The sequence below is a fragment of the Pimephales promelas genome, chromosome 14, assembly GCF_988280905.1.
Source record: "Pimephales promelas chromosome 14, fPimPro1.hap1.1, whole genome shotgun sequence".
Lineage (NCBI taxonomy): Eukaryota > Metazoa > Chordata > Actinopteri > Cypriniformes > Leuciscidae > Pimephales > Pimephales promelas.
The window spans coordinates 19,928,849-19,943,871 of NC_142782.1; the positions used below are offsets into that span (position 1 = coordinate 19,928,849).

Consider the following 15,023-nt stretch of genomic DNA (forward strand, 5'->3'; position numbering starts at 1 on the left):
GTGGTGCCTTTCACTTTGACCTGTAGTGCATGAATCTGGTTCACAAAGTCAAAGCAAATGTGGATAACCTTTGACCACATCCTTCATTGTGTTCAAAGCATCAGCTCACCCTGAGGTGGAAGGAATAAAGTAGAACAGGGTTACTCTTCACATACAGCACTTCAGGACATTTCTGATGATACAGACAACACAACAAAAACCACTGTAGAAAACATGTTTATTAGACAAATTATACACAGAAAGCTTTGCCACTTGTAACAGAGGCCTCAGTTTGTTCCATTTGAATAATATGCAACACATACAACAAAATAGGCCTATATTAAATACTGTACATTATAATCAGTTGAAAATGATGTAATCCTGTACAATTCTATGTATGAAATTAAAAATGTTACAGGCATGGCAGGTTTTGCATGCTTCTTTTACGGGGGACAAAAAAAAAAAAAAAACCTTGCCTCCTTTTGAAAGATTCGGAAATCAACATGGAATGAAGTCGAATGAGAATGTCTTCCCGCCAGAGAAACCGTGGAGAACTCCTTGTAATGTGATAGTGGCTAACTGAGCTTCACAGACTCAGATATTATACTCTATATCTTCTTTAAATCCAACACAAAAAGTATCTGCATGTAAAATATACACTTTAATGTCTCTTCATTTACTCTAAGTAAAAATATTTAAACTGATACTAAATAAAATTGCTCCTAGTCTTTCATTAATCATACTTAAGAAAAGTACATCTAGAATGCTTGCGTCAAAACACTGTTGCCGTTTCCTATACACAACATTTGCGAATTAGTCAGAGGATAACAAACTGAAAGCTCATTCTAAACAACTAACATTAGTAAATATTAATACAGTTTATGTTAGTTAAAAGGATTGGTTGTTTTTTTTGTCCTCAAAAGGTGTATTTTTTCTTTAAAACTTACCACACCTCATTGGCCTTGTTTAAACAATTAGCACTTTGAAAAAAAAAAAAAATTAACGAAATGAAATAGAAAGATATTTCAAATCACCCCTCAAAAGTCGCCACTGTATCAGCGTCTTCAAATGGCGAGTATAAGTAAAAAAAGCCCCGTCTCCTGAGGCTCGTGTTAAGAATTCCTTTTAAAAACTCTCTTGCTCTTTGATTTCCAAAATCTATGACGCACAGCCGCGAGATTGTGGCATATACAATGAAGCTATTCTACAGAACGTTTTCGTCGAATCCTGGAGTACGGCTACAGAAGTGAATACAAACTCTTAATGGTTTAATGGTGCAAATCAATGAAAGATGATGGCACTGAAGCAATCTCAAAACTAATCATAAAAAAAGAGAAAACTAAAACTACAGACAGCTCTGAACATTTATTTTGTTGTTAAAACTCTCTGACCAGACACATTCCACGCATTAAAGATTTGTTATACTTAAAGTCAGTAAGAGACATTTAGTAGCGTTTGTTTCATTCCTCCCAATGATGTTTATTCTTTTTTATTTCAAGTTCAATCGAGTCTTTTCCACAGAGTGTCCGTTTAAAGACTCGAAGTAGATCTCGACTTGAGGGAGAAGGCAGAAAGGATGAGAGGTCCTTAGAAACACAGTCACTTACTGTGAGGCTTCCGAGAAAAGCGGGTTATTTTCTCTCAGTTTAGCAGCGCCTTGTCGAACGCTTCAGCTAGAGGGAGCACTGAACATTAACAGAGCGCTGAGATGAAGCACAATTCAGTCGATGAGTTGACAAGATTCTTCTAAACTGAGTTATTGCAGATCTGGGAAACACTAGGCAGAGTCTATTTCGAAAAACAAAAAACAAAACAAAAAGGTAAACATACCATCATTTCAACATTTGATAGTCTTTTTTTTTTCTCCCCACAAAATTGAGTGTGGCAAACAAAAGGCAAATTCATTTAGTTCACAGAGAAAATCTCCCGACAAACCACAATGACAATAATGATCATTTTATTCCATCCTCGTCCTGTTGACGAGTTCGGTGGGGTCAAGCAAGCTCCATTGCCAAGAGCAAAAGTCAAGAGAAAACGACAACCAAAATGGAACATTTGTATTTACATATCTCTCTCTCTCTCTCTCTTTTTTTTTTTTTTGTTTCGAACTCGCAGGCACAGGAACTCCTGCAGTCTATATGGAGGTGCCCCTGTCCGGGTCGTTGCCGTAGCTAAAGTTGGGTGCCGGGGTGGGCTGATATGGGATGCTGGACATTGTCTTGACGGGGCTGCGAAAGAAGCCTCCGTTGGGGGCTCGCTGCCGGAAGGGCCCCCCAGTCCGGTGGTCCTGTACGGCCCCAAAGGCGAAGCCGGCTGCGGCTTTGGCCGACAGGCTGCGGCTGAGTGTCTGGATCTGCTCGGGGATGAAGGTGGTGGTGGTGATGTGCGTGTTGCGGAAGTCGCTGATCTGCTCCAGGGCCTGCCGGGCGGCCGGGAGGGAGTCCATGTCCAGGGGCGTCAAGTCGATGGAGGAGGTGGAGAACTGTTTGTGGGGGCTCTCATCGTCCGTGCACAAGCTGTTAACCCGGTGATGAAGGTGCTCCAGGTCGATCTCCTTATCGTCCTAGAAGAGGGGAGAACGGGAGGAGGAAAGCGGAGTGGGGAAAATAAGGAAGGAGAGAAGAACAGGAGGAGGAGCGAAGGTTGTTATAGGATCAGAAGAGAAAAGAGGTGTAAAGTGAAGTGAAGGGGTGTGTATTCATAAGAGCAGATAGAGAGTGGGATGGTTTAGTGAAGTGGGACAGCACAAGGTGGTTAACAGGGAAACGGATTGGGGCGGTGAAGGAGGAAGGGAGTTGGTGAGCCAGTGAGATGTGAAGAAAGTGTTTTCGGATGCAGTTGGGAAAAAGAGAATTTGGAAGTAGGTTGAGGGGCGGATAGTGATGTAGAATTAGAGGCCCAATGAGGTTTTAGTGTTTGCATGGAAAGCAAGACAGAGAAGGTAGGGGTACAAAAAGGGAAACATACTGAGCTACAGTAATGAAAACAGTCTTAACTAGAACTGTCCTTGGACTAGTCTATCATCAACATTAACGTTGTGTGACAGATAGATCTTTGGATATGTAGACACAGACTACAAAACCTTTCCATTTTCAAGCCATCTGAAACCACGATTGTGACAAAACTGTAGCTTATCTAGTATAATGAGTTTAACTAACATAACTACTATAAAATATGTAGATTGCTGTAAAGAACTCACGAGGTGACGTGGGCTGACATTGTGGCTGCAGGGAGCTCAGAGATAAAATGGCATCTGGTTTGGACCAGCATAAAGCACTTAGTTGACTCCAGCCACCAGCGGCAGGCAGCGTGGCCCTGAGTAAAGAGGGGTGGTTGGGGAACCTGGTCGGGCCGAGGGGGGCGGGAGGTCAGGGGGACAGTTCGTAGGTACTTGTCCTACCACCATGGTGGAGGAAGGCGGTATAATCGGGGTGAAAGTGTGAAGGGAAAGAGTAATGTGGGAATTCTGTTACATGTGGTGTTTGGTTGACCTAAACTGGGACCTTGTGCTTCTCAAAATACTTTGGTGTGTTTTGAAGATTGTTTTGAACCCTTACACTTTTCTTTTTGGGGCAAGGTGAGATTGAATTATGAGTCTAAACCTATGGATTTTATCTTAGCCAGAATTTGTTTTTGTAAAAATGGTGTCTTTAGGGATATACAACTAGACTTGTCAATGCAACACCCTTAAAGGGACAACTTGGTGTCTTATCAGGCCCTAAAAAGAGAAGTTTAGTACCTTAGAGTAGTAATATGTAGGCCTATCTATAGCCTGTAAACTGTCAGTGTCCCGGTAGTGGTCCCGCCTATTTTCCCTAACACGTATTTTAGTATTCATCATAAATTAGGTGTCATCTGAAAGCTTAAATACTCAATTCATGCAGGGAAAACTGTTTTTAAATTGGATTACATCACCACTACTACTTTGAACTTTTATGGGTAAATAAGGTTCTTTGGGGGTACTGCCCAAACTGAGGTGGTCCTCACTGCAGAACATGAAATCCACGGGGAGGAGTCGGATCCAGATCCAACTCCTCCCACCTTACACATACCTAAACCTAACTAGCTCCACCCCTGATCCCTAAACCCACTCCTAAACCCCTCGGATCTGGATCCGACTCCGCCCCTGGATCTTGTGTACTGCAATGAGGTGCTACTGAAACTTTAAACCCCTATAGATAGAATTTTTGCTATTTTTTTCCCTGAGAGTGCAGATATTGATGTAACACTAGTGTGAAATCTTTAAACCAGTGGTTCTTAACAGTTATAATGGAGCTACAGCAGCAACATGCATCTGTTCAAGTATGCATGACAGAATGTGTAACTGAATCTCAATCTAAAGGATTATATAGATATGCACATTGTCTTTGTTTTGTGGAGCATGTGCACAACGCAAAGGCCAATAGGTATCTATAACATGTAGCCGAGCTACAATCGCATTATCTAGGTCTGTTGGTCCGACTTCACAAAAGCCAGATGAGTATGGTGATTCAGTCAGACTTAAGTGGTTACAGTAGCCTACAACTAAAAACTGAATTCAAACTTTACAGTCTAAGAACCCACCCACAAAGCACACACATACCAATACTAACCTATAAATTAAGCCATTAGAAGTTTGCTGAGGCCCCCTAGTGGGCCCCAGGACACCTGACTGAGAACCACATCTTACCTGATGCAATGACTAATATTATAAATTTCGTACATAAATGTATTACGTTTTTTTTTTTTTTTTTTTTTTGCTTCAGGCCCCCCTAATTGAGAACCACTGCTTTAAACATAATTTTATACCTTGCATTAATTGTATTGATAATAAATACTGAATTAGGCACTTTTAGGTATTTTGCAAACGCCAGCATGCGGATCCCCTTGTAAGCTACACCTCTCAAATAATGTATTCTTTAAGCCAATTTTGTCTAGTACTATAATGGATTGATCTTTGTGGGCCTTAAAAAGATTGGTATTGAAAACGGCCCGTTTTATTGCATTTCGGGAAATAAATGGTAATGACCTTCCTTGTAGCACCCAAGTGGATTCTCTTCCAGCAGCAAATGTGCGATTGCTTAAGTTCGTACAAAACTTATCTTTACGCATTTAATAACCTACGTGGGCTCGAGGCTTGGAGAAGTGTGGAAAGAGTGTAGCTCAGTGCTGGCAGAAGACAGTTCGCGACGGGATGGCGAACGTGTGCCTCAGCTTGGAGTCGAGGGGCGTGGCGCAGCATGCAGGTGACAAATGATTGGAGGAAGGCCTGAGCGTGAGCATGATGTCAGTCTGCGGCTCATGACACGGCTCGTCTTGCCTCACAGACGGCCCGTCAGCTTGTGTCTGTGCGTGTGCGTGAAAGGACATGACCCAACAGATGAAGCAGGCAGATGAGAGGATGGGAAAGAGGTTGTTTTCAGAGAGGTGGGGGAATGAATAGAAAAAGACAACAAACAAACAGTCAGCACACAGATGTTTTTTTCTTTCTTTTTTTATGTCCAAGGAGCCAGATACCTGGAAGTGTGAGATGGTAAAAATGGCATTTTGCATTTCTCTCCCACCCCTCAACACAGAGTACTTATCTATAAAACAAAATCAACAAAATAAAAGTTGTTTCAGGCTTTGGTAGCAGAATAACATGATTGTTTTGGTCTTTTCTGAAAAATAACCAAACATTTTCAGAGTAATGACTGACACAGATCTCTGTTTGGCGTTCGGCGGCCTCTATTAATTATGCAGCCACATGAGGTATGACTTTCAAATACCTTCTAATACTATAGCCACTCTGAACATAATAGGAATACAAATATAATTTTTCCTTTTTTCTTTCTTCTAAGACTGAAAAACAGTTGGCTATTTGAATGCAGACCTCATACCGCGGCCGAGAAATGGTAGAGGCACCGCAGGACTCCAGACAGCCACAATATCAATGACACAGTAGACGTCTGAGGTGAAGAACTTTTCATCATTTGGTTTTTCAGGAATGATTAAAACACAAAGCTTGACAAGTGAAATGGCTTATTCATAAAGCAAAACCTCCAGTTCTCTGGACCGCCTGCTCGTCCTCTCTGGATTGGCAGGTGGTGCGCTATGAAAACATTTTGACTTGGGTGGAAAACGGTTATTCGTCACTACGAGGTGGAACTCGTTTTGACGATTTGTCACATCGAATCATTTCTGACCAATTGCGACACCACAGAAGGAGCCGTGACGGCGAGATCACAGAGAAATAGAGAGAGGAAACAGGGACAAACTAACACCATGGCATATGCAACGTGTGTGTATGTGTGTGTGTGTCAGACACAGACATGAGCACAAAGTCATTCTATTGTTCTGATGTGCAATGAACTCTGTTAGCCATGGCCTGCAGGTGTCAAGAAATATCACAAAGAAAAGAGGAAGCAGTTAAGAAGATTTAAGGATGGTACAAGACAGCACTGGGACACACCAAAAAGATAGTTGCATCATGCTGAAAGATGGAAGAATGGTTTTTAGGAAAGACAAAATGACAAATACTGCAAAAATAATTATCTTATTCAGTATTTTTGCCTCGTTCAAAAATGATCCAAACATCCTTAAAACAAGATCCTTTTAATATTTATTTAAAATGAATAAATAGAATATAATTAATTTATTCATTTAATTTAGTATTTCAAACAAGTTTATTTTTATTACCACAATAGTTTTTTTTTGTTAAATCTCTCTAAATTAAGTTATGCATAAAACAACAATTTGCTAAAGGGGGTAATAAAGACAAACTTAATTCATTGAATTATTCTCAGAAAGCATAAATAATTTGACTGGAAAACAAGTCAAAAATACGATAATTTTGCAGTAAAGAAGTCTTAAATGAACTCTGCTATAAACCAAAGAGCTTTAAATTGTAAAACAAAAAAAACATCTGTGAGATGAGTGTGATATGTGCTAATTTTTAGCGTTTGTCTTGGTCGCTTTTGGCATTAACACGTCCCGCTCACTGGACCGTGTGTGTGTTAAAATGTGTGCGTGTGAATATTTGTTCAAAGCTCTGCCAAGCTTCTACTCTGATGGAACCATCTGGAAGAGTGCCTTGAGGAATGAGCCCAAATCAGCATGATCCAACCACTGGGGCAGAAAAGGAGCGGGGTTCAACTGCCAAAGCGCTCCACCCTTATCTCTGTGCTCACTGTTACATCTTCAACTACACCACTATATTAGCTACAACTAATGACTTAGCATGCTTATATACAGTAGAAGGTCCAATGTTAACTTTGAGGCCAATGGTGAATTTATCAGCTAAAATAAGATTGTATTGCTTTTTGTATTTGCCTTACTTTTATTAATTATATATTTGTAATATGACTATGCATATTTGTGACTAAGAGCAATGTACAGTGCAGCATCATACAAAAAGACTTTATGTATTATTTCATAAGAGGAAAAACACTTAAAGGAGAACTCCGGCGCAAAATGAATCTTTGGTCTAATTACCCATTGGTACTAAGTCAACCATTCTCTAAGATTTGTTTTCATGATTATCGAATGTAGAGTTTTATCTCTAAAAACTGTTTAGCTTATAACGGTAATATATGGGGCATAGAGTAATGAAAATAAAAATCGCTAGTTAATACCACTAACAAGGCTCAAAATAGCCCAACACTAACACGGTAGCATGATCAGGGTCCCTACATGCAAACCGAAGCATTGAGAACGTTGTAAGTGTACAAACCGTTTAATAAGACGATATTTTATAAAGACAGTCCACTTTGGAAAACAGTCTCGAGCAGTCGAAACCACAAACACCGAGCCAAGTGCGCTGGTGAGATGTGAACAAGCCAGAACTTGGCTCGGCGTTCGTGGATCGACTGCTCAAGACTGTTTTCCAAAGATAGCCATCAGCCTGTTTTAGCAAAGTGGACTGTCTTTATGAAATATCTTCGGTAACACTTTACAATACGGGTGCACTATGCATTAATTCATGCTTAACTAATGCACAGATAATCATGAGTTAATGTATAACTCATGAAGAACGAAACGATTAATTAATGATTACTGCATCAGAAACTAATAAAGAGTCTATATGATTAATAGATTAAGTAATACATGAATTGCATGAATACATTAATTCAATGTGTCATTGTGTATTAATAACATATTTTATTAACTAATAGTGTAAATGAATGTGTTAATTACCACAATGAGTCAAAGCTATGCACTTAAACTTCCAGTTGTCTGCTTTAGTTAATCATTAGCTAATGATTTGCAAAGGTATCATTATGTTATGACTTTACTTGTTGGGGCACACCATTATTAATTATAGTCATTTAGTAATTGTAGTAATTTGCACATGAATTTGCACTAACAATGAAGTAATTAATCATGTATTAATGCATATGGCTCATTCTGGTAATTAACATTAATTAACACTATTAGTTAAAAAATTTGTTATGGAATTAATCCACAATTACATATTTAATTAATAACAATTCATGTATGAACTAATACATTAACCTTACAGACTCTTAATTAATTCCTAATGTGGTAATCATTAATGAATAGCTTAAATAATCATTAGTTACACATTAATTCAGTATTATCTGTGCATTAGTTAAGCATGAATTAATGCTTATTAGTGCACCCGTATTGTAAAGTGTTACCATATCTTCTATGCTACCGTTTTAGTGTGGGGCTATTTTGAGCCTTGTTAGTGGTATTAACCAGCGATTTTTATTTTCATAAATCTATACCCCATATACTAGCGTTATAAGCTAAACAGTTTTTAGAGATAAAACTCTTTACATTCGACAATTATGAAAACAAATCTCAGAGAACGGTTGACTAGGTACCAATATGTTCTAACACCAAAGGTTCATTTTGCACTAGATTTCTCCTTTAAGAAATCTTAAATAAAGCCCTGAAAATAATTTTCAATGTTCTGAAAAGTTGTTAAAAGACAAGACAGTTGACTTCTTTAGTTAGTAGATGGTCTGTCTGTGCTTTAAATTGTCTGTGCAGACTATCATTTTTAAAATTCAAACCTGTCACAGTTCGCAATAAAGGGCCATTTTTATTCATTTACTTTGGACCTTGCTTATAAACAACCATTCAGCTTTATATGACGTAAATATGCTAATTGTAGCATGCTGCAATAAAAAACTAGCAGGTTGAAGCTCATCTGCCATTTCTGCAAGGAACATAATTTTTCCATATAAACGTCTGAACATTATGGCGAGCAGAAGAGTGGACGATGGCCTTCAGAGGAGCAGGGATTCAGGAGAGTCGCTCTTCTCCCTGGGGGTCACGAGTGCCCTGCTGCTGCTGCCCCTGACAGATAAAAGCTGCTTCATGGCGGGAGGACGGAAGACAAGAAAAAGCCCCTGACCGTTGATCAAAAGCACTACTTTGTTTTTCAGGTGGAAAGCTAGACATGAAATGCTGTGTTTTTTGGCCTGTGGAGAGTCTGATGACTCAGACCGGAGGGGTGTGAGGAGAGGTCAGGTGTGTATGTCGGGGGGTGGGTGATGGGACTCAATTGGAGTAATGCGGGAGATGGGGATGTAATATCAGGAAAAAGAACACCCACAATATGACAGCTGCAGAAGATAACAAGGAGCCATAAACTCATCAAATCAAAGAAATGCATCAAGAGCAACATCACAAAGGTTCATTCCCAGCCATATGAATGCGCTGTCACTGCTACGCCTGTGTTACATTGAAGTGTTGTCATGTGAAATGCAAGCAATGGGTTTATTTGTTAATTAATGTTCTAATTCTAATTGCCTAATTCCAACAATAGGCAAACAGTTGTAAGAACAAGAAAACAAAGAAAAACAATATGTGTAAACACATTCATCTAAACTGATCATCATGAACTTAGCTATGGGATATTAAAGAAAAAATTAGAGCCTTGTCTTAAAGTAATTATCAAGATATATGCAGCTTTTATAAGCACACATATTTTTTAGCACCTGTTTATTTGTTATTTTTTCTCAACAGCTCTATTACAGTGTTGTTAATGTGCTTGATAGGCAATTGAACAACATTGCGTTTTTTTTGGAGAGGTTTAAGTGCGCTATCAGAAACTATAATATTTCAAGAAAAAGTGCTTTGTCTACAGTAATGCTGACTATTTTAATCTCTTTTAGTCTTTTTTGTTAATGTTACTAATATCCTTCCAAGGCTTTGATGGCATACGGCCTGTATTGATTCTGCTTAACTGTTTGTTCCATGGCAGATAAGTCCAAAGGATTTATGTTATTTACAGAAAGCAAATGCAGTGCGACGTGTCCAGAGGTACAGAAGGATTGTGTTATTAAGGGGTGTTTGTTAGGTACAAATAGATTATGGTTGCAATTGCTGCATTATTACAGATTGATTTGAGGTCACATGGGGTGTTTTATGGCTTTTGAACAACTTCAAAAGTGAAAATATCTTAATAAAATCTTAATTATTATTATTATTATCATCTTTTGATTTGCGACCATCACGTTGCAAATACAAGAGAAAATCATTTCATTTGTAAAGTAAAAAAGTTTAAAAAGGTTATTTAATCAAATTTTTAATGAATATTCATATTATTATTTTATATTAATTGAATTTATATAACTTAATTAAAATATTATGCTTCAGTACCATTTAATATAATATATATATATATATTTTAAATTTCACCAAATATATGGTAAAAACAGCAGTTAACAGGATATAAACTCGTAACATCATATGACTTTCTTACTGCCTTATTTTACATTCTTTAAATTTTTGCTGTCCTGCATTGAAAGTTCACCCTAAATGAAAAGTAAGTCATTGTTTACTCTACTGGTGTTGTTCGGACCACAAAAGGAGTATTAAAATTAATGTCCTGCTCGTGCTCATCCATATAACGGCAGTGAATAGCGACCATCATCAAGCTTGCAAAAAATGCAAAAGTATGTGACACGTGTCATATATTACAAGTGTTCTGGGGGCATACAATAGGGTTCGATGAAAAACAAAATTAAATGTAATGTATTATTTAATGGAAATCCTTTCCTTGGCCTTCTGTGCTCTACTGTGAGCTCAATGTGACTCTATTGGCACTGCAGTTTACTCCGAATCACCCAGAAAAATCACTTAAGTTGTGAGAAATCCAGATTAATACAAACAAGAAATTAAATACAACATTCTTTCTTCTCTCATGTGAATTCATCTGCTGTGTTTGCCGCAACAAAAAGTTATCGCTTTCACATCTTTCGAATGTCATTCTGACTCTAATCAGACAAACTGAGATGTTTAACTCAGTGAAGAAAGTGCCGGTACACATATTTGGAAATTCTAGGCATTGTATTTCACGACACGTATTTTTGGGCGAGTCGGAGTGAACTGTGCTAATAGAGTCACATGAATACGCAGTCAAGCGCGGTAGACCCACGGTCAAGGTCAGGATTTCTGTTAAATAATACATTTCATTTTGGCTTGTTTTTGCCAAACTGAATTGTTTACCTCCAGAACACTTGAAATATATCTCACCTGTTGCATAATGTGTTACTGTGATACTTTTGCATCTTTTTTTAAAGCTTGATACTGGTCATTATTTACTGCATACAGAAAAGTACACACTTTACTTTTTTATTTCTCCTTTTGTGGTTCAAAAAAAAGAAAAAAAGAAAAGAAAAGGGCATTAGAACAACACCAGGGTGGGTAAATGATGACTTTATTTAATTTTTAGGTTAGCCATCCCTTCTGAGGGGAAATTTAGAAGCAATGTCATAGAACTTGAAGTTGAATTGGATCCCATCTGGTCTTGGGCAGTTGGACAATGTCCATTAGTTACTGTGTTTAAACATGTTCCACACTCTTCTGTTTATGATAAGCTAATTATCAACCTCATCCCTATTCATAAGGGCTCTTACCTCCTTCGATGGGACTCTGGAGCCTTTCCTTCGCGTCCACCAGGTTTCCACCGTGGCAATAAGACAGGAGAGCACTACACCAGCTGCTAGTACAAAAAACACCCCAGCAAAACTGTGGATGTCCAAGGCGCTGGCACTCTTCCGAGTGCCCACAGGCGAGTACAGGTCACACGGACTATCCCGCGGCCACCACTTCAGCTTCAAGATGTCCATGTCCCCATTCTGCTGAAGCTCTAAGATCCTGGACACAGCAAGAAAACAGACACAGATATGGATGATTCTTTATTCGGGGGCACTTTTCAGTTTATTTCAAATTATGTCTTTACAGCATTAATCCTGGAATAAAGGTAATGAAGAATCCATACCATCACATATTAGGATGATATTTCAAGATGATTTTGTCTGGAATGTGATGGTGTGAATTTCTGATAATGTCTGATGGTATTTTTTCTTTTGTCATTTGTTTGTTACCTAGCAGTTAATTAACTTTCAACTTATAAAAACAGTTTTGTTTCTGAATTATTATAAATAACTACCTAGTAATCATTTATAATTTTGTTGTAAAGGTTCTTGAAATCTCAGTCACAAAATGAATCATGCAAGTAATATATCAATACTCCCAGTTTCTGTTAATAAAAACAAGCAACTTTGTCAGAATTACAACAGAAATAAAGAAATAATGGATTGAATATTGAATAGTGTCTTATAGCAATTCAAAACGCTTGATGACAGCATTATTGAAGATAGTAATAATAAAGAAATCCTTTGACAATGCATAATAATATAAAAATGTATTGCAAATATGATTTTCTTGAATATGTGCAAATATGAATTTTACTGGTTTTAACTTAGCCTATACAAGCTCAAAATAAGAAAATTCAGGCAATTCCTGCACTTTTTAAAAAGAGGCAAAAGACCCATAAAATCCACTATAATCAACGACCATAGACAGAAAAGTTCCTCTCACTAAATTTGGCTAAAGTAAGACAAATATGCAGCTTCTTTTGATAACTCTGCACTCCACGCCTGGACATTTACTACTGGCCTAAATGTATGCACGATTATGCACAATTTTATTGTGTGTCGCATTACAGAAATGGACTGTGTTATGGATTGAAATTGAATGGCAGATTGCTTCATTCTTACACATTAATTGAGCCACTGAGATCTGTGTAACACACTATAAATAACCCGAATGGTCCCAGTCTGTTCAATTGCATCTGTTGCTGCAGTGATTTACTTTTTTCTCCCAACACCAGGGGGCAGTGTCTCCACAGAAATAATGGCATCTTCCTCACCATAAAGAATGAGTGTGTTCTGATGTAGTGATGGCAGTTTGTACTAATGCCAGTCCAGCGGCTGCAAATGAATGATAATGAATACAGGACACAAAGGTTTAGGAGAATTTGCCTCATTGATTGGCTGCTCTGTATTGTGTGGTGTTCTCTCTCTAGCCTGATTGTCTGCAGTCAGGAGTCAGCGCACATTTAGCCCCAGAGGAGGAGACTAGCGTGCTTCCAAGAGCCCATATTCACATCCAAACTGCAGCTGCAGCAAACACTTGTCCAAACAGCCACACACACAATGGAAATGTTCAGAATTCACAGTAACACACAATGCTGTCTAAAATCCTGTTCAACTTTTATTCAAAAAGCTACCCTTCATTCTTTATATCCATATCCCTGTCTCATAACAATATAATACAGGAGTAAGAAAAAAAAAGTCCTATTGCACTTAACAGATGGAGAATGACCCATCCACATTCTGCTATGGACACAGCTCACAGGACTCACAACAAGGTGGGCCAATGTTAAAAGATTTGCTTTATAGATCACATTTTAAATGTGCCAACAACATTTAGCAATGCAACACCGCCCACATATGTTGCATTAGAGGATTCGGAGTGCGATAGTAGAGACATGAAACAACAATGAGGACAATTCAAGAGAACAGCACAAAACATACCTGGGGAGCTGTGATCCAGTGCCATTACAATGCCAAGTACTGTGACTGAGTAATCAAAGATGTAATCAATGTCCCACAGATGGAACAGTTGAAAGTGAAAGAATTAGTTAACTCAATCAGATCTCCCTCAAGTCGTTGTACTATAAAAAAAGCACCTTTATGGCAAGCCGTTTTAACATTTAATCATTTAAACCTAGTCTCTTTTCATGCTAGTACTTATTTTTTAGATACTAGTATCTAAGTACTAGTACTTATTCATTGACTAATGCAGTATATTCCAGTTCCCGAGAACCCATGCAATTTCTTTGCCTAAAGGAATATTAAAAGATGAAAAAAAGTACAGCATGATTTCTTTAAATATCATGCTTTTAAATCATTCATTTTTACTTATAAATCATACATTTGTGGTCTATATAAAGCATAACTGCAATGCTTGGGTCTGAATTCCTCATTATTATAGCTCAACAGGCCCCTTTTCTGATGTGCTTCTGTGAGAAAGTCGTTTCAAAGCGGCCCCTTTAAATAAAAAGGAGTTGCGTCTTTCCCCCCGCCCGCTCTCCAGGTCGCTGAGTTCACGGTCGGTTCAACTCCCCCCGTTCGGCCATTAGTGTAGTTTGATAAGAGATATACGATTACTATAGCTTCAAAGAACATTTTTATTCACACGTTAACAAAATGTCAACAATGGAAGACTTGTCCCTCAAGCCTATATTCGAGCCAGAGCGAGCGATTTGAAAAAGACAACGACTAATCAGCAGAACAACGTCTTCATATGGATGCAGTGGTATAGTTAAGTTATCTATGTTGTGTTATTAGTGAAAGTCGACTATTTTCTCTTGTTAAAACAAGCACACAGACAAGATAAATGACTACGGTCTAATCTTACCACTAAAAATCTGTATTGATAATAATATGATAACTTGCGTTTAGAAAAGCATCAGCAAACACAGCAGCTAAATGATAGAAGGAATTTACCCCTCATTCAGACCAGACGAAGTCGATCGGCAAACCCTTCTGTATACTGGCGGAGGTTGTTGAAGTGCTTCAGGTCACTACATCCAACAACCGTACATTTTGACTTGCCCTCTCGTAACTTCTGCATCATTGAGCTCGGACTACAAAAAATCGGAGCGAGAAATAATAATGGCGGATTGCTCGAAGTGTTGGACCGGTAGTAAATGTCCTTATTTGTCAGTTCCGCTGCAAATACTGTGATGTAATTGTTAA

General features: G+C 38.3%; 1 protein-coding gene across 5 annotated transcripts in view; it reads right to left on the reverse strand.

The window, feature by feature from the left end:
- Positions 1–200: 200 nt before the first annotated feature.
- Positions 201–15,023, reverse strand: part of grid2 (glutamate receptor, ionotropic, delta 2) — a 427,585-nt gene continuing 412,762 nt past the window's right edge. For 2 of the 5 annotated variants that reach the window (XM_039679482.2, XM_089119556.1), the window contains exons 15-16: positions 11,832–12,072; positions 201–2,542 (exon numbers count right to left, since the gene is read on the reverse strand). In XM_039679482.2, the coding sequence (XP_039535416.1) occupies positions 2,114–2,542; positions 11,832–12,072 (670 nt within the window). In that variant the 3' untranslated portion in view covers positions 201–2,113. Of the gene's footprint in view, positions 2,543–5,082; positions 5,305–5,475; positions 5,544–11,831; positions 12,073–15,023 lie in introns of those variants that run through there. The other 3 variants (XM_039679496.2, XR_005623733.2, XR_005623736.2) reach the window with 3 other exon arrangements.